This window comes from Malaya genurostris, chromosome 1, assembly GCF_030247185.1.
Source record: "Malaya genurostris strain Urasoe2022 chromosome 1, Malgen_1.1, whole genome shotgun sequence".
In the NCBI taxonomy this organism is placed as follows: Eukaryota; Metazoa; Arthropoda; class Insecta; order Diptera; family Culicidae; genus Malaya; species Malaya genurostris.
The window spans coordinates 154,239,807-154,266,000 of record NC_080570.1 but is presented as its reverse complement, the minus strand read 5'-3'; the positions used below and the strand labels follow the sequence as shown (position 1 = coordinate 154,266,000).

The window sequence follows — 26,194 nt, the reverse complement described above, 5'->3', positions numbered from 1 at the left end:
TTTATGTTTGGGAAAATATGTGCATGGGTGTTCTTTTCTTTGAATACCTTGGCTGAATAAACTGATTGGTTGAATTATACCTTTTCGGTGAAATATCGTTTCCGTTCGAATGTTTGTTTAAAACAACCGTTATTCTTACAACACAATTTAAAAGTGTTTAAAAGTGCAAAGTTGGGCATAATGAATCTAACAAAACATCTCTCCTAAATTAGCTCGAAAAAAAATTAAATAGCAATGTTTACAATTATATACGAATTTAAACTGAAAAAACTGAATTCCTTACTGAGCAACTAACTAGCAACAAAAATGATCAGTTACATGCCCACCGTAACTAATAAAAAACTAGTAAGAAACAAATTATTAACTGGGATTCGATTTGTTTTCGAGTTTATTCAGGAGGGGCTTCGTTAACTATATATAAACTTAGTGAAGTACTCGAAAAATTAAATTGATCAAAAAATCAAAATCGCCGTAACTAATTAGCACCTAATTAGCAACAAATTATCTACCTATTTGCTTTATTATCGAAAATAGGTGCTTTGCTAAGTTCATGATCATTTTCAACTCAACTATAAACTAATAGATGGAAATTTATGCTCCCCTTTTCTCTACGACACGTAGTTTTATTCAACTATCCAATGAAGTCGTATATTACACTTCTAATATTCCGTACTAAGTTTTCAAACCGAAATCCCAAACGACGAGCACAGCTTTTTTTGACGTGGCCTAGGTTGAGATCTACAGATGAAACAAATTTTGGATTTAACTTTAACCTGGACTTGGACTGAACGGAACTTGGACTTGAGTTCGAACTTTGCCTTGGATTTGTCCATGGCCATGGATCTGTCCTTGATCTTGGCTTAGGCCTTGGATTTGACATTTGACTGCATTTGAACTGGACTTGGACTCGGACTTTGACTCGAACATAGACTTGGCCTCGAACTTAGACTTGGACTTGAACTCGGATTTAGACTCGGACTGGGAAATGGAATCGAACACAGATTGGGACTGCGATTGCGACTTGAACTGGGACTTGGACTGGGACTTGGACTCGAACTTGAACTCGAGCTTGGATTCACACTCGAACTTTGGCTCGAACTTAGACTCGGACTTGGGTCTAGAATCGGGCTCGAACTTGAACTCGGATTTGAAGTCGCACTTGGGCTGGATTCGGACTGGGACTTGAACTGGGACTTGGACTGCGACTTGGACTGGGAGTTGGACTGGGACTTGGACTGGGAGTTGGACTGGGACTTGGACTGGGACTTGGACTGCGACTTGGACTGGGACTTGGACTGGGACTTGGACTGGGACTTGGACTGGGACTTGGACTGGGACTTGGACTGGGACTTGGACTGGGACTTGGACTGGGACTTGGACTGGGACTTGGACTTGGACTTGGACTGGGACTTGGACTGGGACTTGGATTGGGACTTGGACTGGGACTTGGACTGGGACTTGGACTGGGACTTGGACTGGGACTTGGACTTGGACTGGGACTTGGACTTGGACTGGGACTTGGACTCGAATTTGAACTCGAGCTCGGAATTGGATTTGGACTTGGACAAGCACTGGGATTTGGATTTGGATTCGAACTGGGCTTGAACTGAGACTTGGACTCGGATTTAGACTCGGACTGGACTTGGACTTTGATTTGGACTTGGACTGGGAGGACTTGGACTGCGAATTGGACTGGGACTTGGACTGGGACTCAGATTTGTGGCTCGGACTTGAATTCGAACTTGGACTGGGCTTGGATTGGACTCAGACTAGGATTCGGACTTAGATTCACACTCGAACTTTGACTCGAACTTAGACTTGGACTTGGGTCTAGAATTGGGCTCGGATTTGAACTCGTACTTGGGCTGGACTTGGACTGGGACTGGGACTTGGACTGGGGACTTGGACTGGGACTTGGACTGGGACTTGGACTGGGACTTGGACTGGGACTTGGACTCGGATTTTGACTCGGACTGGACTTGGTGTTTGATTTGGACTTGGACTGGGACTTGAACTGGGAGGACTTGGACTGGGACTCAGATTTGTGGCTCGGACTTGGATTCGAACTTGGACTGGGCTTGGATTGCACTCAGACTAGGATTCGGACTTGGATTCACACTCGAACTTAGACTCGGACTTGGGTCTAGAATTGGGCTCGGACTTGAACTCGGATTTGAACTCGTACTTGGGCTGGACTTGGACTGGGACTTAGACTGGGACTTGGACTGGGACTTGAACTGCGACTTGGACTGGGACTTAGACTGTGACTTGGACTGCGACTTGGACTGGGACTTGAACTGTGACTTGGACTGGGACTTGGACCGGGACTTGGACTGGGACTGGGGCTTGGACTTTGGACTGGGACTCAGTTTTGTGGCTCGGACTTGGATTCGAACTTGGACTGGGCTTGGATTGGACTCAGACTTGGATTCGGACTTGGACTTCTACTTGGCCTTAGATTTGGTCTTGGCCTTGGATTTAGCATTGGAATCGGACTTGGAATTGGACTGGACTTGATCTTTACATTGGACTTGATTTGGACTCGTATTTTGACTTAGACTTAGACTCAGATTTGGCCTTGGGTTTGGACTTCGCCTCATACTTGGCCTTGACTTTGAACTTGGCCTTAGATATGGCCTTGGACTAGCCTTTGAACTTGGATTCGGCCTTGGCTTTGGACTTGGCCTTGAACTTGGCTTTAAACTTGGTCTTGGATTTGGCCTTGACCTTGGACTAGGACTTGGACTCATATTTGGATTTGAACTTGGATTCGGACTTGGTTTGGACTTGGACTTTTGCCTTAGATTTCGTCTTGGTCTTGGATTTAGCCTTGGACTTGGACTTCGCCTTATACTAGGCCTTGGCTTTGGACTTGGATATGGCCTTGGAATAGTTCTTAGACTTGGATTCGGCCTTGGATTTGGACTTGGCATTGAGCTTGATCTTGTATTTGGTCTTGACCTTGGACTGGACTTGGTCTTGGACTGGACGCGGACTCGGACTTTGACTTGAACTTGTCCTTGGATTTGATCTTGAAGTAGATCTTGGCTTCGAACTTGGGCTTAAACTTGAACTTGGACTTGTCCATGGATTTGGCCTTGGACTTGGCTTTGCCTTGGCCTTGGACTGGATTTGGATTCGGGCTTGGATTTAGCCTTGGACTTGAATTTGTCGTTGGATTGGGCTTGGAATTTGGACTTGGCCTTAGACTTGGTCTGGTCTTGGACTCGGATTTGGCGTTGAAGTTTGCCTTTGATACGTTGGACTTAAACTTGACCTTAGCCATTACTTGGACTTGGCTGTTGCCTTGGACTGGACTGGACTGTTTTGAACTCGGATTTGAGCTTGTACCTCAAATCGGTTCTGAACTAGGATTTGAACTCGGACTTGGACTGGACTAGCGTTTGGACTTGTCTTTGAAATTGGCATTAGATTTGCCCTAAAACATGGACTTAAGCTTGGCTTTGGACTTGACTATTACACTAGAATTGGCCTTGAACTTGGTCTGGACTGGGCTTGAGCTCAGACTTGAACTCAAACTTGAACGCGGACTTGGACTGGACTTGACTTGACTGAAATTGGGAATCGGATTAGGGTTGCGATTGAGGTCATCTTGTTGGCACCAACCCAAGTAGCGAACATTGTTCTAGTACTGAATTTATTTACTATTCTCGCAACGATTATGCGATTGGGAAAGCGCACTTTTCTTGTACGATGTGCAACAAGTTTCTTGTTTCATATATTTCACAACAGTAATATTTGCTAAGTGGAAACCGGAACTGAAACTTCTCGAATGATCTTGTCGTACAGTCAGTTGAAAAACCGGATGTGGAACTCAATTCATTAAGGTTTTTGAGTTGGTTTCACAAGCATTAATATGAATGCATTTTACATTCCTTACAAAAACGTGTTGAATCAATTATCTAACATATCTAACAAAAATAACCGATATAAAGGAATTGTGAAACATGCCAATTATAACAAGTTTATTTGCTACTTGGGAAGCAATTTTTTTTTCTTGTACTGTAAATCGTTCTAAGTGACATTAAATTGTCATTGAAAGAACATTGTGAAAATCAATTACTAGATTGTTTTTCCAATGTGAACCAAACGTTTTAAAAATAAGGCATTTTTAGGTAACCCTTCGAATAACATCAAACTAAACAACGAAACGGAGCGGTTATGACTCAGATTGGAAATCTCGAGACTTGAAAAATCTATTCTAGAAGATCAGATAAAATAACGGATTCTCCAGCCTGATATTAGGCATCAAATTTGACCAGAACATCATTAGAGCTTCTCCAGGCCAAGCATATCCGGCTTCGAATTCCTTTGTTGGTAACGAACAGTTTGCTATAGAGTTCACAACTGAAAATTCCTTGTCAGATCATCAGATAGTGATTTTTAGGTTCCTTTAAGAATGGTGTCTTTGGGATGTGTTTGACTGTAATTTCCGATGACATATCTTTTTTAGCGATATGAACGAACTTGAAATAACAAATTAAAAGAGAACCGATTGCAATGACCGCCTGAATATAAGATAAGTGATAGCAAATAGCAGTAGCCAACCGTAAATTATTCCACCCGACAGTCCTGTCAGGTAGAAGTCAATAATGCAACCATGCAGCTAATGCATTCCACTCCGTTTGAAAGCTCGGCTTTGAACGAACCATGCCTTACGATCTTCCTCCTACTGTTGCTTTATGGTTGCCGTTTTGCCATCGCAAAATTCTCCATCAGTTCTTTTTCTTGCCTCTTCGGAAACTCATCCGAGCTCGAACCACACGACATCGCGCTAGTACCACTGCACACAGTGACGAGTGCAGTACCAGAACGAAATGTCAACTGTTTTGTCGTCGGCAATCTCTCGCACCGAATTCGCATGCGCCTGGCTTGCGTGCAAGTTTCGCCACGGACATCATCGCCTGCAACCGACGGAGGCAGCTGCTAACGGAGAGCCTCCTCGGCTCTCAGCAGATTTTCGCGAATCAGCTGAGCGGGCAGGCTTTGCCGTGTATCAACAGTCTAAGGGGCAGGCCAGAATTTACACAACAATATCGACAACAGAAGATAATTCTGTCGACGTGACGCAAGAGGTGTTCTGGTGAAAGCCTAGCGCATTACTCACATGGACGGGATGGGAGGCATGGGTGGATGGAAAACGAACGAGGAACTTCTCAGACAGGCGAGAATGAGAAATGTAAAGGATCGTCCTCCTTTCGTTTGCTTCACGGTGTGCTACGCGGACTCCGAGGCTCCGGTTGCTGCTGTTAGTCGAGTTCGCTGATGCATGTAGATTTTCGAGTGGTTCACATTCCCGGCGCGGCACAGAAATACACAGACGGACGGACGGGAACTTGAAGTAGAACATAATGTTGCCGGTTGTGACGATGGATGAGATGCTCTGCAATCAGAGTTTGTCATTGTTAACGGGGATTTACAAGGACGACGGGTACATCGCAACCCACCGACCGACCGACGGTTCCAAAGTGTTCCGCTTATTGCAATGATTGAGAGCTCGGGTTTGGTGTTTTATTCAACGCAAATAGCGGCTAATGGCAAACAATTGCGGCTTTCGCTGTGCTGGTTCCGAAGGAAAGTCCAAGATGTACATAAAGTTATCGAAATAAGCATTGTTTGCGCATCTGGCGACGGTTGTTTCCGCTTCACCTTGCATCCGAACCGACCTAGAATTTTGCTGAAACAGAAAACCGATGGTCCCGCCGAGTACAGTTAACAGATGCCAGTGAACTCGGATCGGGGAATCGCAAAGTTTGCATATCGCTGGACGACGGAGGAACGAAGGGAGCGGCTTTGAAGAGGAGTGAATAACTTGCTTAGCTATACGGAACAGAATTGGGTTTATGTTGCATAGAATATGCAGTGCAGCTGCCTAAATTTGCTGCAGATGAAATTATAAAAGTATTTTACAATTTAAATTTCGAAACAATGAAGCAGATGGTGGCGAAGTTAGCTAATAGAACTAGGTTCGTGGTTTGATTCTATGCTTTAAATTCTTTCATCTTAGAAAAAAAGCTGTCAATCCAAGTGAACTGAATAGCTATATATGTTTTACCGTTTTCGTTTTCGACTCATCAATGAATTATCAGTTTATGCTGAACTGCTAGTACCATCTCGCGGTTCAGCATAATTCGCTAAGTAGATATATTTGACACTAAGCAGAGGTTATTGTTACCACGTGGGTTGTTACCCTCATCGTTCGAAATTTCATGTACAATGAGGTCTCTTACGTTCCGCGTACCAAAAAAACGCGAACAAAAAAAACAGGAACTTCGGAAATCCGAGTAAAAAACGCGTAACTTCGAAAATCTGCGTAAAGAAATTGCAAAACTAAAGAAATTGTATTCTTATGTCAAATGTCTTAGAAATGCATGAAACATCGAGATCCGGTGAAATCTCAAAAACAGTCGTTGACAAAAATCTACTTTGTGACCGCGTAACTTTCAGAAATCCGTATAGATAAAAACCGCAAAACTAAATCAATTTTTTTAATGCCAAATGTCTTGGAAATGCATGAAACGTCGAGATCTGGAGAAATCTAAATAAAATTTTCCTAATGTCAGATAGTCGACTTGTAAAAAAGTTGAAATAACACCAGTTCTCGACATTTCATGAATTTTTAATACAAAACAAGAAAACCGGATAGCATTGAAACTTCGCATAAAACAAAACCGCGTAAGTTCGGATATCCGCTTGAAAACCGCGTGAAAAAATACCTTAGTGTATGTGTTTGATAAATATAAAGTAGTCGCATTCCTTAATTTCTATATTTGTGAACGAAGCAACTTCGAAGCTCAGCTCAGAAATGTAGATCCTTGTCACTTTAGCAGACTAAAATAGTTCAAATAAATCCTGAAAATGTTGACATGTAGCCAGCTGATGGTCGTAGGTGACAAGTGATTTACATGGAATTCGTGTGTCCTGATTGAATGTCATATAGGACGGTATAGCCTTCTTCAAGCGTACGCCTATTGCTAGACCTTTCATGTACACCGGCAAGTTGTTCTTGATATTTTCTTAATTCCCATATTGTATGTATGACGGTTTTGTTACCTTAAGAGAAAGTCAATTGCATTGCACTACTTATTGAAATGAATAAAAATTACGTAAGTCGTCTTATTAAGTTGTGGTTAATTGACCTGTTTTATTTCGAGGTGCATTCATTCTTCACACACTGAATTGTTGTTGTCTTCTCTCGTTCCGGTTTATTTTATGGACTGTCTTGGACACAGTGTGGAAACAATTTGGTAAGAATAATGCTGTTTCAACATTGTTGATATTTTTATCAGATAATCGGAAATAGATTCATGAACGATAGAAAAATAAAATAAATAAAATGACCAAGACTAAAAAACTGCGGAACAGTACCTCTCAAGTCGATTAAAAATGCCGTGAATGATGGTTCGATAATTGGATATAATGGTAAATGTTTCTTACGATAAGAGTTCACACAGTAAGAATTACACTGTGGTCTTTTTTTTACGCGGAGAATACGTACCGCACAAACGCGCAAAATACTCTATAACTTCGGAAATCCGCGTAAAAACCACAAAACTAGAAATTTGTTTGTTGCTCTCTAGCCAAACATCTTCGAAAATTTATGAAACATCGAGATCTGGTGTTATCTCGACAAAAATTTGTTTAGAAAAAATCGACTTTGGGATTTGATTTTGAGATTTCAAAAATAGACCTTTTTTGAATGCCAAAGGTTTTAGAAATTCGAGATCCGAAAGCCGAATAACTTTGAAAATACGCCTAACAAAAACCGCGTAACTTCGGAAATCCACATAAAAAGCCTAAAAAGCTTAAAAAACGCATAAAAACTGCATAAAACATACCTCAGTGTATTACTAGGCGAGGTGAAAAGTATCCTTCTCGACCATCAGATTGCTCTAGAATCTAAAAAGTATGAATATGGCGTCTTCTAGTGACAGCTCATTTTCGTTTACGAATTTGGCATCATATTGTGAGTGGAAAAAACGATCAGTGTTCTTTCAAAAATATTATTTTTCGAGAGGTGAAACTACGAAAAAAATCAAAGAAAAGTTGAATATACAGTATGGTACTAGTACTCTTTCAGAGCAATACCAGCAAGTCGTCTTGCAGACGTTTTCAATATGACAAACCATTTATTTTTCCCGGATAAGACCAATCCGCCTCAAGACTGACTTTTAAAAGAGTGACTTTTTAAAAAAAATTTCATAACGTTGTAGTTCGGAAACTGATAATTGTACAAAAATGGAGCGAAAAGAAACGTTTCCGAAAGTTGTTTGCGTACTGCAAAAAATATACGTTGAAAAAAAGTCGAATGTTTATTCAAGAATTAACCGACAACTTCGAATTAAAACTCAAACTGAAAAATCGATCCTGACTTTGCCATCTTTCCGGTTGTAATTTTTTGAAATTAGTCTGTACATGATTTCATTAGTAATAGAAGGTCGAAATCACATCAAACATGAAGAAGAATTGACACACAAGAACATCGTGATCGTCGTAATGAAAAACAAGAAACAAAAACAGACATCAGGAACAGGTTCAGAAAGTACAGAAACAAAAGCAGAAAGCTTTTTACAGGAAAGAACATTTACAGGGCGTACGGAAATAGGTACAAAAAGCACAGGAACAAGTACAGAAACAATTAAAGTAGGTACAGGAATTGGAACGAGTATAGAAAGTACATGTAAGTACAAGTACACAATATACAGGTACAATAACAAGTACATAAAGTACCAGAACAAACGCAGGAACACGCGTAGGAGACACAGAAATAGGTACAGAAATTACAGGAATGTGTACAAAAGGTGCAGGAAAAATTACATAAAGACCCGATGCAATTACAGAAAATACAGGAGCAAGTACAGAAATAATGACAACAAGTTTTTATCGATATCAAACCATAGAGATTATGAGAGGGGAAGGAATATGAAAGTATAGAGCCATAGTACTCAAGAAAGAGCAAGGATGTGAAGTAAGCCTTCTGCTTACTTAAATGACCCTTGTCACGCCTCACTTTTCGCACTTTATCGGCTCTATAATTTCATATTCTGTTCCTTCTCATAATCTCTAGCTGGTTTGATATCGTTAAAAACCGTAAAATGTAAAAATTACTGACTGACCAGAAGTCATAAAAAAATGGAAACAAGTACAGAGTTCAGGAACAAGGGCAGCAATAAATGTAGAAGGTGCAGGAACAGGAACTGAGGGTACTAGAACAGATACAGAAAATTAAGGAAAAAATAAATAAAATTCAGGAGCTAGTACAGGCACAGGTACAAAAATAATAGAAACAAGTACATAAAGTACAGGAACAGATATGAAAGTTTCAGAAAACATAAAAATCAGGAGCAAGTACAGAAACTACAGAAACAATTACAGAAATAATAGGAACAAGTACGCGAGGTACAAGAACAAGAGTACGAGAACAGATACAGAAGTGTATGGAAAAAAATACTGAAAGCAGAGGAGCAAGTACAGAAATAATAGGAACAAGTACACAAAGTACAGGAACAAGTACAGAAAGTGCAAGAAAAAGTACAGAAAGTACAAGAACAAATGTGGAAGGTACAAGTACAAGTGTATAAAGTACATGAACAAATACCGAGCGTACAAGTAGAGATACAGAAGTTTGAGGAAAAATACATAAAATACAGGAACAAGTACAGAAATAAGTACAGGAATAGGTACAAAAGATTCAGGAAGAAAATTCATAAAGATCAGGTGCAAATTCACGAACAAGTACAAAAATAATAGGAACAAGTACAAAAAGTACAAGAAAGAGCATGAGTAGAAGGTACATGAACAGGTACAGAGAGAAAACAAGAACCGATACAGAAGTTCAAGGAAAAAAAAAATATATATATATATATATATATATATATATATATATATATATATATATATATATATATATATATATATATATATATATATATATATATATATATATATATATATATATAATGTTCATGAACAAGTACAGGAAGTACAGGAACAAGTACAGAAAGTACAGAAATATATACAGAAGGTTCAAGAAAAAATACATAAAGATCAGAAGCAAGTACAAAAAATACAGAAATATGCACAGAAATATTAGAAACAAGTACAGAAAGTGAAATAAAAAATACACGAAGTACAGGAACAAATACACAAATTAAAAGAAAAATTAAAGTAAAAGTAAAAGAATAAGTGTAGAGTATACAGGAACAAGTAAAGAAAGTAGGCGAACAAATACAGAAGGTTCAAGGAAAAAAAAAAGATTAGGAGCAAGTACAGAGAATACCGAAACAAGTACAGAAATATAAATAACAAGTACAGAAAATGCAGAACAAAGTACTCAAAGTGCAAGAACAAGTACACAAAGTACAAGAAAAACTACATAAAGTACAAGAACAAGTGTAGAAAATACAGGGACAAGTAAAGAAAGTAGACGAACTGATACAGAAGGTTCAAGAAACAAATACATAGAGATTAGGAGCAAGTACAGAAATAATAGAAACAAGTACATAAAGTGCAGGAAAAAGTATACAAAGTACAGGAACAAGTACACAAAGTATAAGGAAAACCACATAAAGTACAAGAACAAGAGTAGAAAATACAGGAACAAGTAAAGAAAGTAGACGAACAGATACAGAAGGTTCAAGAAAAAAATACATAGAGATTAGGAGCAAGTACAGAAATAATAGAAACAAGTACATAAAGTGCAGGGAAAAGTACACAAAGTACAGAAAAAAATACACAAAGTACAAGAAAAAATATACAAAGTACGAGAACAAGGGTAGAAGATACAGAATCAAGTAAAGAGAGTACAAGAACAAATACAGAAGTTTAAGGAAATAATTCATACATAAAGATCAGGAGCAAGTACCGAATGTACAGGAACAAGTACAGAAATAAACGAAACAAGTACGAAAAGTACAGAAACCAGACAGTTTAGGAACTGAAACAGAGAGCACAAGGGGCAGGTACGAAAGGTACAGAAACAAGTGCAGAGAGTGCAAGAACAGGTACAGATAAGGCTGATATGACAGAATAAAGTACCAGAAATACAGAGAAAAGTACCGAGAGGCTCTGGCTCTGAGAATACAGCAACTGATACAGAAGGTACAGAAAAAAATACAGAAAGTAGTAGGAGCAGATGTATGTTAAAGGCTAGCGTGTTGGAAAACTATCGGTTTTATATGATTTTACCGAAAACAGCAAAAACGAATAACATTGCTTATCATAGAGCATTACATCAATTTTTCATAAATAGTTATGTTTTTATTGAAATCTACTCTAATATTATTGCGCTATGAAGTATGAAGCTCTCTCGAGGATGTTCCTCCGTGGCCATCAAAACTCTTGAACCTCTGATAAATATTAAAAAACTGTAAAATAACACAGTTTAATTTACAAATACCTTCCCTCCCCCTCTCCCCATGATTTTACACCCCTCTCACTTTTGGATACAAACCCGGCGAACGACCAAAATTAGGTTAAAGACGGGTATGATTAAACGATATTAAAAAAAAGTATGAAGCTCAGATACTCATATCACAGGAACCGTGGCTCTGTATTCCATCAATATTTAAACTCCAAGGCTTTAAGATTTCGATACAATCAAAGCCTAACCTTCGGGGACTGTCAGACTCTCAGCACCCCAATTTTTTCAAACACTTTTAGTCATAAACTGGCAGCTTCCAACTAAATTTTGAAAAACAAGCCACGATCCAACTGACAATGGCAGTAAAACAATCATTTTTCTGTGCTAGTAAAACAGCAGGTACGGGGCAATAAAGAGATTCGTTTCATGTCCTGTTTCCCGTAACCACAAGAACTATGCTTTGTTTCGACCCCAGCAAAATGGTTAAGTTTCCCATCCATTATTCAAATTTGCCTGAACTGGGGAGTGATGTAGTGATAACGAAGTGTGCACTACTGCCGAATGGAAAAATTGCTCTATCATCGTTTTGCATCGCCCTGTGCTCTGCCACCGACGACGATGGCGATGGCGACGGCAACGGAGAAGAAGAAAAAGAAGAAGACAAAGTTGCCACTCTATTGCGAACAGGTCATAACCTCAATCCGCCGCACTTTTGTCTAACAATAATTTAAGTTGTTATCTTTCAGGACCCGGGCACACAAAGCTCAACTCATCTTATTCAACAGTGCGAAAAGTTTACCCCGTGTCTCTTTCTGTCCCCCTGTTTTCCCCTCTGTCTCACTCGCTTCTGTTTCCAAACAAACTCCAGCCATCCGAATTTAGATACCTTTCGGAACATCAGGCTGCCACGCCGCCACGTCCACCCACGTCAGCAGCGATGTCCGGCCAGCGGACGCGTTATCCCCTTTGCATAATTAAGTTCCCCACCCAGTGCCAGCCACCAGCTCTTTCCACCAAGCATCGGAGCGATCGCGTTGATTTGAGGGCAACTGAAACAGCACCAACCTGGCCATAATGGCTCATAAATTAAAACCCGCGCCGTCGCGCGTCCTCACCGGAGCACTTCATCGTGATCCTGGTCGTGGCGTCGGTGGCGAAGGTGTGTAGCGAGTAGCTACAGTACTATACAGGTTCGGTAGGTTTGCTTGGTAGTAAAAACCAGGAGAAAGTTTTTCATTTTCCAAGGCTGAGCCGGGCTGGCTGGCTGGCCCGGGACAATAAAAACCATTCGTAATCATAATTATTTTGTGAAAGTGTGCCCTCTTCAGTTAATCATGCACTCTTCGCTCGGTAATGTTGTGCAAAGTAACTTTTTGGGAGGGGGAGATGAGCTCTGTAGCCATACAAAACTTTCGCTGAGAATTTCGGAAGAAGAGCAATGAAACACATTCATGTAATGTGCGTCTGGTTTTTTGTACACATACACGCACAAACCTCACCACCCACCTCACCTAACTCATGAATGTTCGAAGGAAGAAAGGATGAATAAACTGCTGCTTGCTTTGAAAAACTTTCATTAATGGAATGGTGATCCGTCGGCGTCGGATTCCTCGGCAAATTTTAATAACATATCTATGAAAAGTGAATTTCTTTGAATGTTGAAACTCGACACAGAGGAATTTTGCGGCAGAAACCTTTTTGGCAAAGCGGCAAACTTATCCCGGGGGGACCAACATTTTTCTAGCTAATATAATGTCTAGCTCCGGAATGTTTGCAAACTCGAATTAATTATGTGGGCACCCGTTTTAAGGTAACCGAGCGCCGGCTTAGTTCGAAAACAAGCTACTGGACGGTGTCATTTTTATCGTTTTGAATATGGTGGAATTGCAGTTGCGCCTAGTAGTTGAACACCGAAGTATCAGGTGACGCAGGTGGACATAATTTCCGGCAAATATTTGATTATCTTTGGCTTCCACCTTGACATGCAATGTAAATGAATAAATGTTGATTGCAATTACCAGGTTCAATACACTTCATTCAAAATGGTTGCCTTCATCTTTTGAAGCGATTCAATCGTGGAGCCAGCGATAAAAACAAATGATAATCGAAAGGGGCCAAGTCTGGGGAGTATGGGTTGATGGGACACAAATTTCCTGAACTCAAAAATTATGTTTTTTGACCGCTTCCGCAAAGCTGTGCAGTAGCTTTGTCGTATTTCGATATGACTCTCTCATGTTACTTGGAGAATTCTGCTGGTATTTCGAGTAGCAAAAGCTTCATTCAATTTCATAATTTACTGTCGGTATTAGCGATTGGTATTCACAGTTTCGTCCGGTTGGAGAAGCTCGTAGTACAAGACACCTTTTTGATCCCACCAAATGAACAGTATCATTTTTTCCGTAGCTATTAGGCTTAGCAATTGATGTCGATGGTTGGCCAAGGTCGATCCGTGATTTTCCGCGCTTGGGATTCTCAAAATAAATTCATTCCTGATATCACGTCACTGTTCGGTGCCGAAAACCGTAAGTTTCACGCCGAGAAGGCGAAACGTGGCTCACCGTTTTCCCTTTTCCTGATGCCTATCATTCAGCTCATGAGGAACCCATTCTCCCACCTTCTAAATCTTTCCCATGACGTGTAAACGACCAGAAATGACTTGGCGACTCACTTTCGACTCCTTACAATTCGGCATCATAAAATTTTGTGGGTTGACCTGTGCGTTTTTTTTGTCTTAAACTTACGTTTGCCGATAGAGCACGTCTCGCGAAAGCTTCATTGAGAATTCGATAAAATTTTGCAGCACTTTTCCTCAAAATAAATTCCCGCAAATGCATGAATTTTGACATGTTCCCTTCACTAAATGTAGAGGATACAAATTTGCATGAATTTCTGATAAAACTAAAACGGTTATTAGAGTGTGTTGTTAGAGCAAAAAAAAACAATAACGCAATAGTTTAGACTGTGAACTAATCCGTTTGCAGAGATATCTCTTGATCAAATCCTGCATTATGGATTAGTGTGTTTACATTTTTTCAATGATATACAATCAAGTCATTTTTATGCGGGAGATACGTATCGCATAAAAATAATCACATCACTAGATTTTTTTAGGGCAGATATTTAAAAAAAATCAGGAAATGTAGGTAGTGTTATCTCGGATTTTTTTTTATATCAACTGTACGACAAACTTGGAGTTTTCTGAAATCGAAATTTTCGATGCTAAATCAGCTGTTTTTTAAAGATGGGCGAATCTTACAAAAGTAAACAAATAGAGTTTCTCTCACCTACCAAAATCGTACAATTTTGCCTAAAAATTCGGATTCTACAGAAAACTTAATCTTAGTAATACAATAAACTATAATGGGCGAAACTGTCATTCCATTTGTTTACGTAAGTTTCGCCCTCCGTTTTCCATGCCAACAAACAGGGCGATATTTCAATTGCTAGTAAGGAAGGGCGAAACTATTTATTTTCTTTATTTTCGATGGTCTCCGAACCTTTTACTACAAGAAATAGTGAATGAGACGATAAATTACCCGCAGATTTGTCTTAGTCTCGAAAACGAACCAATTTCACGAAAAATGCACAAGGGCGTAACTTCATAATCCACACAGGAAGCAAAAAGTAAACAAATCGAAAAAGGGCGAAACTCTTTTTATGTTGATTTATTCAGTGGATATAGAAGGAAAGTGGTAAAATTTGCATGCCTTCTAAAGATAAACCAACAGTTCATCCACTAATTAAAAATTGATCTGAGAATATACTATAATTTCTAAATAGGATTTGAAACCAAAGTCGAAACATTTATCGACGTTTTTCTCCATTTGCTGTCTATGTTAGATTCGCTCTTCTTTGAAAACCAGCTGTAATGTTTTAAGAATACATGAAACGTCGAGAGACTCTCTCCTCTAGTTTGGTAAGCTTTTGTCCACTACTACTGGAAGTTTTGAACCGATTTTAATTCTGCTTCCATTTTCCGTCAATCAGCCTTCATCGTTAGGCAAAATTTCTCGATTGGTCGAAGCTCTGGACAGTTTGGAAGACTAAGGTCACGAAGTACCACAATGACACTATTACCTGGTACCATTACTTCGTCACTGTTAAATTGTGGCAAGATGCCAATTCGTACCAAAACGGGAGTGTTTTGAGATTGCTACTTGGTGTAGATTTTACCGAAAATATTCTAGGTTAAAAAAAACTGATTGACTGATTGTGTCGCTCGTACACATGGCTAGCCAAACCAGATGTTTTTTTCGAACATTTTTCTACTTTCTATTGTTTATATATATACTCTAGTCTCTAGACTCTGTCCTACGTACACAACAACCAAATATGAAATCAACAGGTGACGCTAACTGATTGACTTTTAAAAGGATGATTTAAGTGTGTATCAAATATATTTTATAGCCTTTCAAGCAGACATGTTTCAGCACTTCGAAATATGTCAGAATTTATTAAATAAATATGTATCAGATCTACTGCAAAAACGAGGCCTCTTTGACACTCGTATAAAGACTGTCCCAGAAAGTATGGACGCACTTTGATTTCGCTGTAGATAATTCACAAGTGTTAGATATTCAAATTTTATGCGACATACTGATAATATTAGACTACAACAACAGAATATTATTCTCCACATTTGCTACTTAGCCATTGTAGACTAGCTGGTGCACCTTCTTGCGAACGTTCCTCATTAAATTCCGTAAAGACTTCTTGGCGACAAGTTTTGACACTTTTTTCCAATCTGTTTCGAAGTGCCGAGACATGTTTCCTAAGATGTGCCTTCGTTATTGCCCAACATTCCTCAATTGGTCGAAATTATCGGCAATTTGGTGGATTCATGTCTTTTGGGACGAAAGTGACATTTTTGGTAGTATACCATTCTACCGTTGATTTCGAGTAGTGGCAAGAAGCAAGATCTGACCAGAAGACAACAGGATCCTTGTGGCTTCGAATCATGGATAGAAGTCGTTTTTGTAAACATTCCTTGATGTATAATTCGCTGTTCATTGAAGCAGTGGTGATGAAGGGTTTCAAAATCTTACCTCAGCTACAAATTGCTTGCCAGACCATAGCTTTCTTACCAAATTTTTCGACTTCAATCGATGTCTCGAACTGGTTTAACACTTACCCTTCTCGCACCGCATAATATTGTGGTCCTGGTAAGGATTTGTAATCGAGTTTCACGTAGGTTTCGTCGTCCATGGTTATGCAGTTCATATTTCCAGCAAGAATCGTATTGTACAGCTTTCGAACCATCGGCCTGATCGATGTTTCTTGTTTCGGACTACGTTTTGGTTGTTTCTGCTTCTTATAGATTCGAAGATTCAAACGTTCTTTAGCACGAAGAACATTTGACTTCGAAGTGCCCACTTTTTTGGCCACATCCCGAACTGAAACCTCCTTCTTTTGCTCGAACGCCTTCAGTATACGTTTATCCAACTGAGGGTTAGCAGGATCTTTTTTTGACCCATTTTCGGTTTATCCTCAAAGGTGTTATCCTCACCGAACTTCCTGATTGCATTTCGCACGGATTTTCACTTATTCCTTCCATTTTTGCTATCTTTCTCAGTGACAGTCCGCGTTCTGTGCACCATTTGTACACAATTTTTCGACGTTGTTCTGCTGAAAGTCCACGCATTTTGAAACAAACTAATGAAAACGAATAAACAACTGCACAAGTGGTTAGAGAAGAGTGTGAACAAGCGGTTTTTAGTTGCGTCCATACTTTCTGGGACAGTCTTTATGTCGGTCTCAGAAGAAAATGTACACGATTTTTTCTATGTGTATAACGTAGAATTTATTACCAGGGAATTGTGAAGTATGTCTTGAAGTATGTTTAGCCATCCCGTACGATTCTATCTGTATGTTCGGTTAACAATAACTCACATAGCTCTCGAACCCTATTCTTCACCCTTTTCAAGTCTTTCATCATCTCGGCGAAATTTCTTCTGGATTTTGAATGACTTTAGTTCGCGTCTCACTTGGAACTCAGAGACTTCCACTTTTTTAGTAACATCTCTGACCGACCAGTCTGTTGCATGTTCCCTTGTTTCGACTGTTTGGTTTTTGCTTTCTCTAAATCGTTTCGGTTTATCGAAACTTGCTGATGACATTCGATAACAGTTTCCTGCGTCATTCCGACTGAATTCGCGATTACTTTCAGTGATCGATTAGGATCGATTCTAATCACTTGTCCAAAATAAGATTTCGCAGCTTCAGATTCCCTAGAGATTTAGGTAATTCAAGCTCTATTTCCTCACTGAATAGAAATTTTATTTTATTCGAATGATTTTTTTTATCTAAATTCTAATGAATTTCACATAACGTTTACCGGTTTGCAATAAATTCTGCAGATTTTAGAAAAGTTCTAATTAAGTCATCATTTTGTTCGACCATTCCAGATCATGTGATACGTTTTTTTTTTGTAAAAATCGTTTTAGATTTGTGGTTAAATTATGAATAATTTATTATTTCGGATGCATGTTAAGTAAAAAACAGTATTTGCTGAGTACTCAAAGTGACCATTTTGCTTCATCATCTTTTCATCTTATCACGTCCCGAGTAATATTTTCAATCTCCTTCCACTGTTCTGTTCACGATTGGATACGAATTCGTAGTAGTTCAATTGTTCTTGGATTTTGATGTCTTCTGGCCTAGTTTCTCTAAAGAATCTCCTCAGTAAATGGGTCTCTAACGACACTGATATGTAACCAGCTGTTTGTCGTAGGTGACCAGCGATTTACATGGGTAAATCCGAAAATCACACAAAAAGGAATTGCAGAAGGAATTGGTGAAATTTGACGGAAAATCACACAATAAAAAAATTGATTTCTTCTTTGGCGTATGCGTAATCCCCGAACACCATTCAAAATTCCGAAAAAAAACTTGTACTCTTTTGTCGTGAATACGACTTACTTTACTATAGGGCGCCTTTTCAGAATTTACCCTGTACAAGAATGGGCAGAACTTTATCTCGCAAATATGTCTTAATGTACTTAACCAAACAACGTAATTTTTTCTACAAGCTATTAGAAATATGAACAGGAATTTGTAATTAAATTTTGAACAGCGGGAGATAACCATAAATGACTGAAAAACGAAGGTTCCATAAACCTTTGGAAGTAATGAGGAAATTTCATCACACTTGTTTGCCTTTTTTGCATCCGGACGACGATCAGGCACATATCAGTTCCGATTATCTACTGGACAAGTATAAAAGGTAAACTTTGGTTGAAAACCTTTAGTTTCTTCTAGTGCTACAGACGGAACTGGATATCGATGTGAGTTTCTCCCGCCAACATCAATAAGAACAAACCAAGGATAAAGCGTGAAACGCTCAAGTCGTGCTCTCATTTGGACTTCGATCATCGGAAGGAGAATTTAATTCCATGAAGTTAGTTTGTAATAACTAAATTGTAGTTTAATTCTGAGCCAAATTTCATAATTCTTCGAATCAGTTCTTTTTAAAACAATTACCATATTCCCTAAGAACTAAGCCAAATTTTACTTTACTGTACTATATACAGTCCTTTTTTCAACCAGTTAGAGTTAGTTATTTTTTTTGGTTTCGATTATAGAGGTTTTAATTTTAATGTCATTCGCCACTTCGAACTAGAAGAATTTTCTGACCCTATGTGCGGGGTTGGGAATCGAACCCAGGTGGACTGCGTGAAAGGGCATCGACTTAACCATCACGCTATACCCGTCCCCGAGTTAGTAGTTGTTGTAGGAACTTTCTACTAAAATGCATAGCACCGACTCAGTTTAGGTGCTTCGTTTCAAATTTTAGTAGTGATGAAGGGAAAAGCTGGTACAACTAATATAAGTGATCAACTAATTGATTCACGACATCCAGTTATGTCTGTGACATAACACACGCATACTTTTTTATTTCGATGGAAAGAATCTTTCCGTACTGCAACAAGGCTGCTCGAGTATAATCCTCTGTAGCGGTTGGAGAAAAATGTCACTATGCTGCACTCAGAAAACAACTGAATGTAATTTGCGCTTCTACTTTGGTTCAGTTGAATCTCACGCACCATCGTTTGATTGTGATGTATTGGCCTCCTTAGAAAACCGGCAACTTTCGGAATCAAGGGTCGAGTTTTATCATTACATTATTGCCTTTTAAAGTCAACATTGATGTGATTATGTTTCAACACATCTAGAGTAATTTATTTGGTAGAACGATTTCCCTAAGTTGGAAAAGGTTGTGTGTTGCAATCCTGTCTCTGGGGCAAGACAATATGCTCGCTTTTTAATCCATCAATAACTTTCTAGTCAGTAATTTGTTGGGTACAAATAAAATTAAATGCGTTTCAAATTTTTGTTCATTTCATGTGAAAAAAGCTTCTTCACATTGAGCTTACGTGACATTAAATAGAGAATTTCTATCGCAACTTCGCTGCTTCCGATAAAAACGATCCGATTGGTAATTCATTTTAAAAAATTATGGATTTCATTTTCTTCCAACCCTTGGAATGTCTGCAACGGTTCGGTAACTCGACGATTCAATCAGGTTCAATATTGCAATACTTTCTTTTTTTTGCTTCTTCGAATTTCCGAACACAATGCTGCTGCACAACGTTTTTCACCATCCAATTTCATTCACATAACAGAACGTTTCACCCGAAAAACTTCAGTTTACACCGCATTTACCAATTTTGTTGGCTCCGATATTTCACTGCACGGACGGTTTGTTTGGTACCTGGCAAAGACCGGCACAAGATAAATAGTATCAAATTACGAGCCACCTTTGCCAGGCACCTGAACGACCTGAACGCCCCCTCTGATATAGAAAATCCTTTCCTTCAATGTCAAAAACGGGCAACGGTATCAGAAATGCTGCTATTTTCCGTGAGCTGCAAATAAAACACACTTCCTAATCACTTTGCCAAACATGTTTTATTCAGTTGTTTCCGGTTAATTCTGGCATGTTCCGCATTGAGTGGGTTCTCTTCTTGTTTTGGAAGCAATCGGGCATTTTTAATTTACTCGACGAGTCGAGAATATTGAAGACTAGCTGGTGGCTTCTGGTGAGACTGATGAAACTTCGTGATGCATCCTTTAAGATTGATTATTTTGGTCATCAGCTTGGGAAATACTTGTCCAGTCGGCGATCACCAAGTTACGTAACGGGTTTGAATTATTGGGAATCCTCATTTTTCAACCGAAACTAATCTGACATTTATTAAAAATATTCACCTCTTTTAGTTGAACCATCCTAATACCATGAATCTGCGCCCCGAAAGCCAGCTTTCGGATTTCACAGTCCTGACACCACAGAAATCTGCCGTTTGGCTTGAAGGGCTATGACAAGGCATCTTATGCTTTTCACGCAATTCACCTTTTCGCACACTGACTGCACTCGTCGGGAAGCGGCAAAGTTTTCCCCGGTTAGAAAACGACACACGACGGCTGTGTGTCAACAAAACTTCACAGACCGTTTGACACACACACACACAGCAGCAGCAGCTGCCGAGCCTGTTTCCATGGCAAGCAGCAATGTCAGGAGTTTTGGAATGGTGTGACAACATTTCTTTTACGGCTGCAATCCGCCTGTCACCTTCGCGCCTTGCTGGCGGATTTTTCTACTGTCGAAATTTACACCCATTCGATTCGGCGATCGTCGCTGATGTTCCTGCAACTGAACTCCGGGACGACAAACTTTTGGAGTAGCCGAAGGAGAGCAAAATCAATCAACATCAAGTTTTCCGGGAAATTTACATGATAAGTTCAGTAAGCGGTGAGCGGCTCCCCAACGTGAACAGAGTCGGTTTTTTTTCAGACGAAGCGCAAGTATCTCGTTTTCCGTTCAAAATAATTAGGAATATTGAATATTTGCGAATACTTAATTGCATGTGAATCAATCATTATCTCATGTCGTTTTCACTTGAATCTGAACCTACTCTGGAATAAGTTAGGGTACGTTAGGTTCCAGTCTCATCTACGAAAACCATTAGTTAGAATGAGATCAGCTGTCTCTGTTCGATTGATTGACTTTAAGAGTAAAATGAAAATTCGCTACAAGTTTTCGCGTCGCCATAGCAACAATATTGAACAATTTTCGAACTATTGCTTTTTAGGGCCGAAGCAAAAACATTGTATCCGATTTCATCACAATTCGTTGATTGAAAGTTGAGTAATCGGTAAAATAATATGACGACTCTGAGATGAGATGGCTATTGGTACAATAGCCCTATGACTCTATTAATTTGAAATAAACAAACAAGCGGTTTTTAATCGTGATTTTTTTGTTGCTGCTATTAATATTGTGTCCTTTCAAAACAATTTTTCTAATCCCCTTTCGGCTTCGATGAAATGACAAACTTTTTTTGAAATATTTTACTCAACGATTTGAACACTGCGTTCGTCGACTGCTACATTTTGTTACCGCGTCTCTTCATCTCTGAAATACTGAGAAACTACTCACGCCTAAATGGGCAGTTGGGTGGATAGAGGTTGCAGTGACAGCAAGCCAAATCTCACTAAAATTTCCAGCGCCTATGTGTAGTCTTATGATCGATTGAATTCGAGAGCTCTTTGGTGCCAATTCGAATAAATATTGGTAGAAGCCTTTCCGATTTGAATGAAACTTTCTGGACATACACACTTTGTCAGCACAAAAGCATTTTGCGTACATTGTTTTCCCAAAAGACTTTTTTTCAAATTACTAGTCAAAAAATGACAATTCAATATTCAAATAGCTGCGTACAAATTTATTATTATATTCTAAATATCAAAGAAATAGTTTAGAAAAATATAATGTACTTCTCCTCAAAATACTAGATAACGAAATCAATGCTGCAGTCGAATGCTTTAGATAAGTTGACAGGCAAATTAAAAAAATCTAGAAAAAAATTTTTTTTAATAAGGTCTAAACAATTTTGAAGGCGATCTCCGAATCGAGTTTGAAATATTTCCTGGTCAACAAAAATAGATTAAAACCGTAAAGCGGCCAAATGAAAAACTGATAATTTTTCGAAAATACAGGAATCAAACTAAATCATAACACTCGAAAATTGTTAAAAGAAACCTATATGAAAATATATATTTGTTCCCCTGTTTTTTTTCATAAATGCGTTTATTTCTTAAGGCAGTTTACATAAGTTTTTCTTCGCCGTAGCAACACTTTTACATACAATTCTTATCCTAATATAATTCTAAAATAGTCGCAACGATTTTAATTTATTAAAACATATTCCTCTTATTACTTAAAAATCATCTTAGGTAATTCGTCATTAATTATGAAATCTACTCGGAAATATTATTTGAACCGAACGATTAACTTCTTTAAATTATAAAATAAGCTGTTATTTTCAGACATTTTGTTGATAATTTCATAAACTATTTTGAGTTTGTTTGTATCATTACATAATTTCTATTCTAATATAGCTATTGGTTGAACTCATGGTCGCAGCTGGAATCAGAACTAAGTCTTAAAAGGGTCCTTTATGAAATTGAAACTCCAATTTTCTTTATGAAATGATAAAGAAGTTTCATGTATGGAAGGTCACGACAAGCAAGAATGTCGCGAACTGGGACATTGGATAGTCTACCTTGGGTACGCAAGGAATTTATTAGTTGAGATCTGACATCACGAAACTCCACGCATGTCCAAACAACATGGTCAATATCGCGGTAACCTTCGCCGCAAGCACAATGATTAGTCTCGGAAAGTCCAATTCGAAGGAGATGTGCATCTAACGTGTAGTGATTGGACATGAGTCTGGACATCACACGAATGAAATCTCTACTCACATCCAGTCCCCTGAACCATGCCTTTGTCGATATTTTAGGAATAATTGAGTGCATCCACCGACCCAGATCATCTTTATCCCAAGAAGCTTGCCAGCTGGCAAGTGTTCTTTGGCGAGACGCGCTATATAATTCGTTGAAAGCAATCGGTCGCTCATAGATTTCACCCTCGATAGCACCACATTTGGCTAAAATATCGGCTCTTTCATTGCCAGGAATGGAGCAATGAGCATGCTCCTCCATGTTTCAAAATAATAATAGAAACTTTGAAATAAATTGAACCTGAATGGACAGAATCGAAGAATTATTAGACGTTCGAAAAACCAATCGAAACAAACAAAGCATATTCACGTCAAATACTAGTAGTAAAACATGTTTTAATCTTCCTAGTGGTGTATTGATGCCTTTCTTATTACCATTTCACGTGAAATCGATACAGCTTTCATATTGGACATATTGAATGACTGTTTCCGGAACCGGAATCGGAAGCCAGTCAAAGTTGCAGTAAGCTTTAAGGACCATTGAATAGTCAGTCTTACAAGTTGGAATAATTTTACAATCTGTTTAAAAAATTTCGTACTTTTTGTGTCGTCAACTATAGAAAGGTTAGACATTTTGATCTTTCAATATCCTGTCTTTACCTCAGCACTGTACTTAACAAAAATCACACACCGGCAACAGACATTCGTGTCGTGATTATGTTCTCTTCAAAACGGTTGAAAACTCATGTGTGCTCGGTGCTGAACCGGTGAAAACTGTTTTTTAAAATCGAGCGTGCTTCCTTCGTAGAGGCGGTGATGTGTTTTCTTCTTCCGTACCACCGCATATACGTACCGGTGCGCTTTAAAATTCATAAGACCATAAGCCATCCTAGAGAAAAGTGAGTTCGTTCCACGAACTAGGACGGGCACTGGTATAATCGGGATGGATACGTTCAGCCGTTAACTGACAAGACCTATAGATTGGAACGGACTTGAGAACATTCTATCCTGTAATTCCGGAACCGGGACTCGGAACAAAATGAAATTCAGGAATTTTTTATGGAATCATAAGACCTTTCGTTTGAATCTTATTTCGTGGAAATCGGTTCAGTCATCTGCGGGAAAAGTTTTATACATACAGACATACACATACACGGAGATTCGCGGCGATCAATACTTCGGTATTTAATTCTGCTTTACATTCTATCGCTATAGACCTGAAATCGATACAAACGGCATTCGTTGATATGAAGTTTTCCATTTCTGCGGGCCTAAACGGAATACTAACAGTTATCTGGAAAAAATTTCTAACAGGATTTATCCCATCCCTTTGCCGTTTATTTAGAATGTCACTAGCTAAGGGAGTGTTTTCCAACTTATGGAAAGCTTCATTTAAGTTTTCGGTCTGCAAGAAGGATAACAGAAGAGATACAATCAACTTAGCATTACTTGTGTAAGCGCTATCTCTACGCTATTCGAAGAAGTAATACTGACTCCAGTTTTAAACTATTGCAAACAGTTCGCTTTCACATCTCATCCAAGTCAGTCGATAAAACAAAACCGCTTACGTTCGGGACGGAAGAAACCAAGTACAGTATTGTGTAGTGAACAATAGAACGAACTCGAAATGGGTGAACCAAACGAACAAAAGCTACCGCCGGTACGAAAGAATAGAGTAGTGCAGAATTCGACCTTCAATACGAGAACTTGAAGGTTTGCTTAACGTGTGCATTTACTTCAATTCAATAAGACAGTTTTACAAAAAGTTGGATGCAATTCAATTCGCAAAAGTCAATAACAATGAGCACTATGTGGAGCACGAAAACATTAGGTGCAACATTCCAGTATATATGGAGGATAGTGCTATAGAAGTGCGCGTGCATGATCTTCCCTCAAGCGTCATCGATCCTTATATTCGTAAAACTATGTCCCAATACGGAGAGATTCTCTCTATCGAAAAAGAAAAGAGGAAGAACTTTTTCCCCAGTATTCCAAATGGCGTACGTTTGTTACGCATGTGCTTGAAGAGGCCTATACATTCTTATGTGACTTTCGGTCAAGATACAAGAATACCGTGCAAATCACTTGTTACCTATGACAATCAGATGGCCACATCTCAATATTGCCAAAAAGCTGTTCACTACGGTAAGCCATGTGATAAACTGGACAAGGAGACAACTACACCAAAGGACAACGGTGCTTCCTTCACACCAACCCCAAGCAACCCCAGTACACCTGTGACATCCACCAACAACAATGAAGCATCCCCTTCAACGAATCCATCATCATCCCCTACAGCAACAACTTACCCTCCAACCAACCAGCAATTGCAACCAGTGTACAACAAGGTGCATCTACAGCAACTAGCAACGAAAAGAAGACGGGAAACACAGGAGGGAAATGGAAGCTCCTCTCCCCCTAGAAAAAGAATGACAACGAGATCCAAATTAAAAAAAAAATTATTTAAAAAATCGGCTTAATCGGCCACGTAATGCTTGTACGCAAATAGGCCTGACAAAAAATATCTTTAAAATAAATAAAAAAAATCTATTGCAAACAGTATATCAATGATTTCAAACACGGGTTTACGTCTAAGCGTTCCACAGCCACCAATCTCTTATCCTTCACATCTTATGTGACCAACGGTCAAATGGTTTTCCGGCGAACGTCGTCTATACCGATTTGTACTCTGCTTTCAATAAAATTAATCGTGGCATCACACTTGCAAAATTAGATCGACTTGGTTTTGGTACATTCATATGTTAAAATTGACGATTATGTTTCGGAAGAATTTTTTGCAACATCTGGAATTCCGCAGGGGGGCTATCTGAGCCCTTTGATTTTCTTGCTGTACTTTAACGACGTTGATCTTTCTCTGGATGATATCTTTCGCAAATGACCTCATGATCTATCATGTTTTTCGCAGCACAGCAGGATGCGACGTTCCTTCAGCGACAATTGGTAATCTTTGCAGATTGGAATAAAATTTTGAATTGAATCACCTGACCGGTAATCCAAATGCTCGATCATTACGTTTACGAGAATGAAAGAGCCTTTCAAGTTTGAATAC

General features: G+C 39.0%; 1 protein-coding gene across 1 annotated transcript; it reads right to left on the bottom strand.

The window, feature by feature from the left end:
• Positions 1 to 860: 860 nt before the first annotated feature.
• LOC131428512 (putative uncharacterized protein DDB_G0290521) lies at positions 861 to 10,715 on the bottom strand. Its single transcript, XM_058592508.1, has 6 exons — positions 10,644 to 10,715; positions 5,129 to 5,404; positions 2,962 to 3,322; positions 2,118 to 2,401; positions 1,793 to 2,014; positions 861 to 1,571 (listed from the first exon to the last, which is right to left on the bottom strand). Exons 1-6 carry the CDS (start codon positions 10,713 to 10,715, stop codon positions 861 to 863), a joined length of 1,926 nt encoding a protein of 641 aa, XP_058448491.1.
• Between the last annotated feature and the right edge of the window lie 15,479 nt (positions 10,716 to 26,194).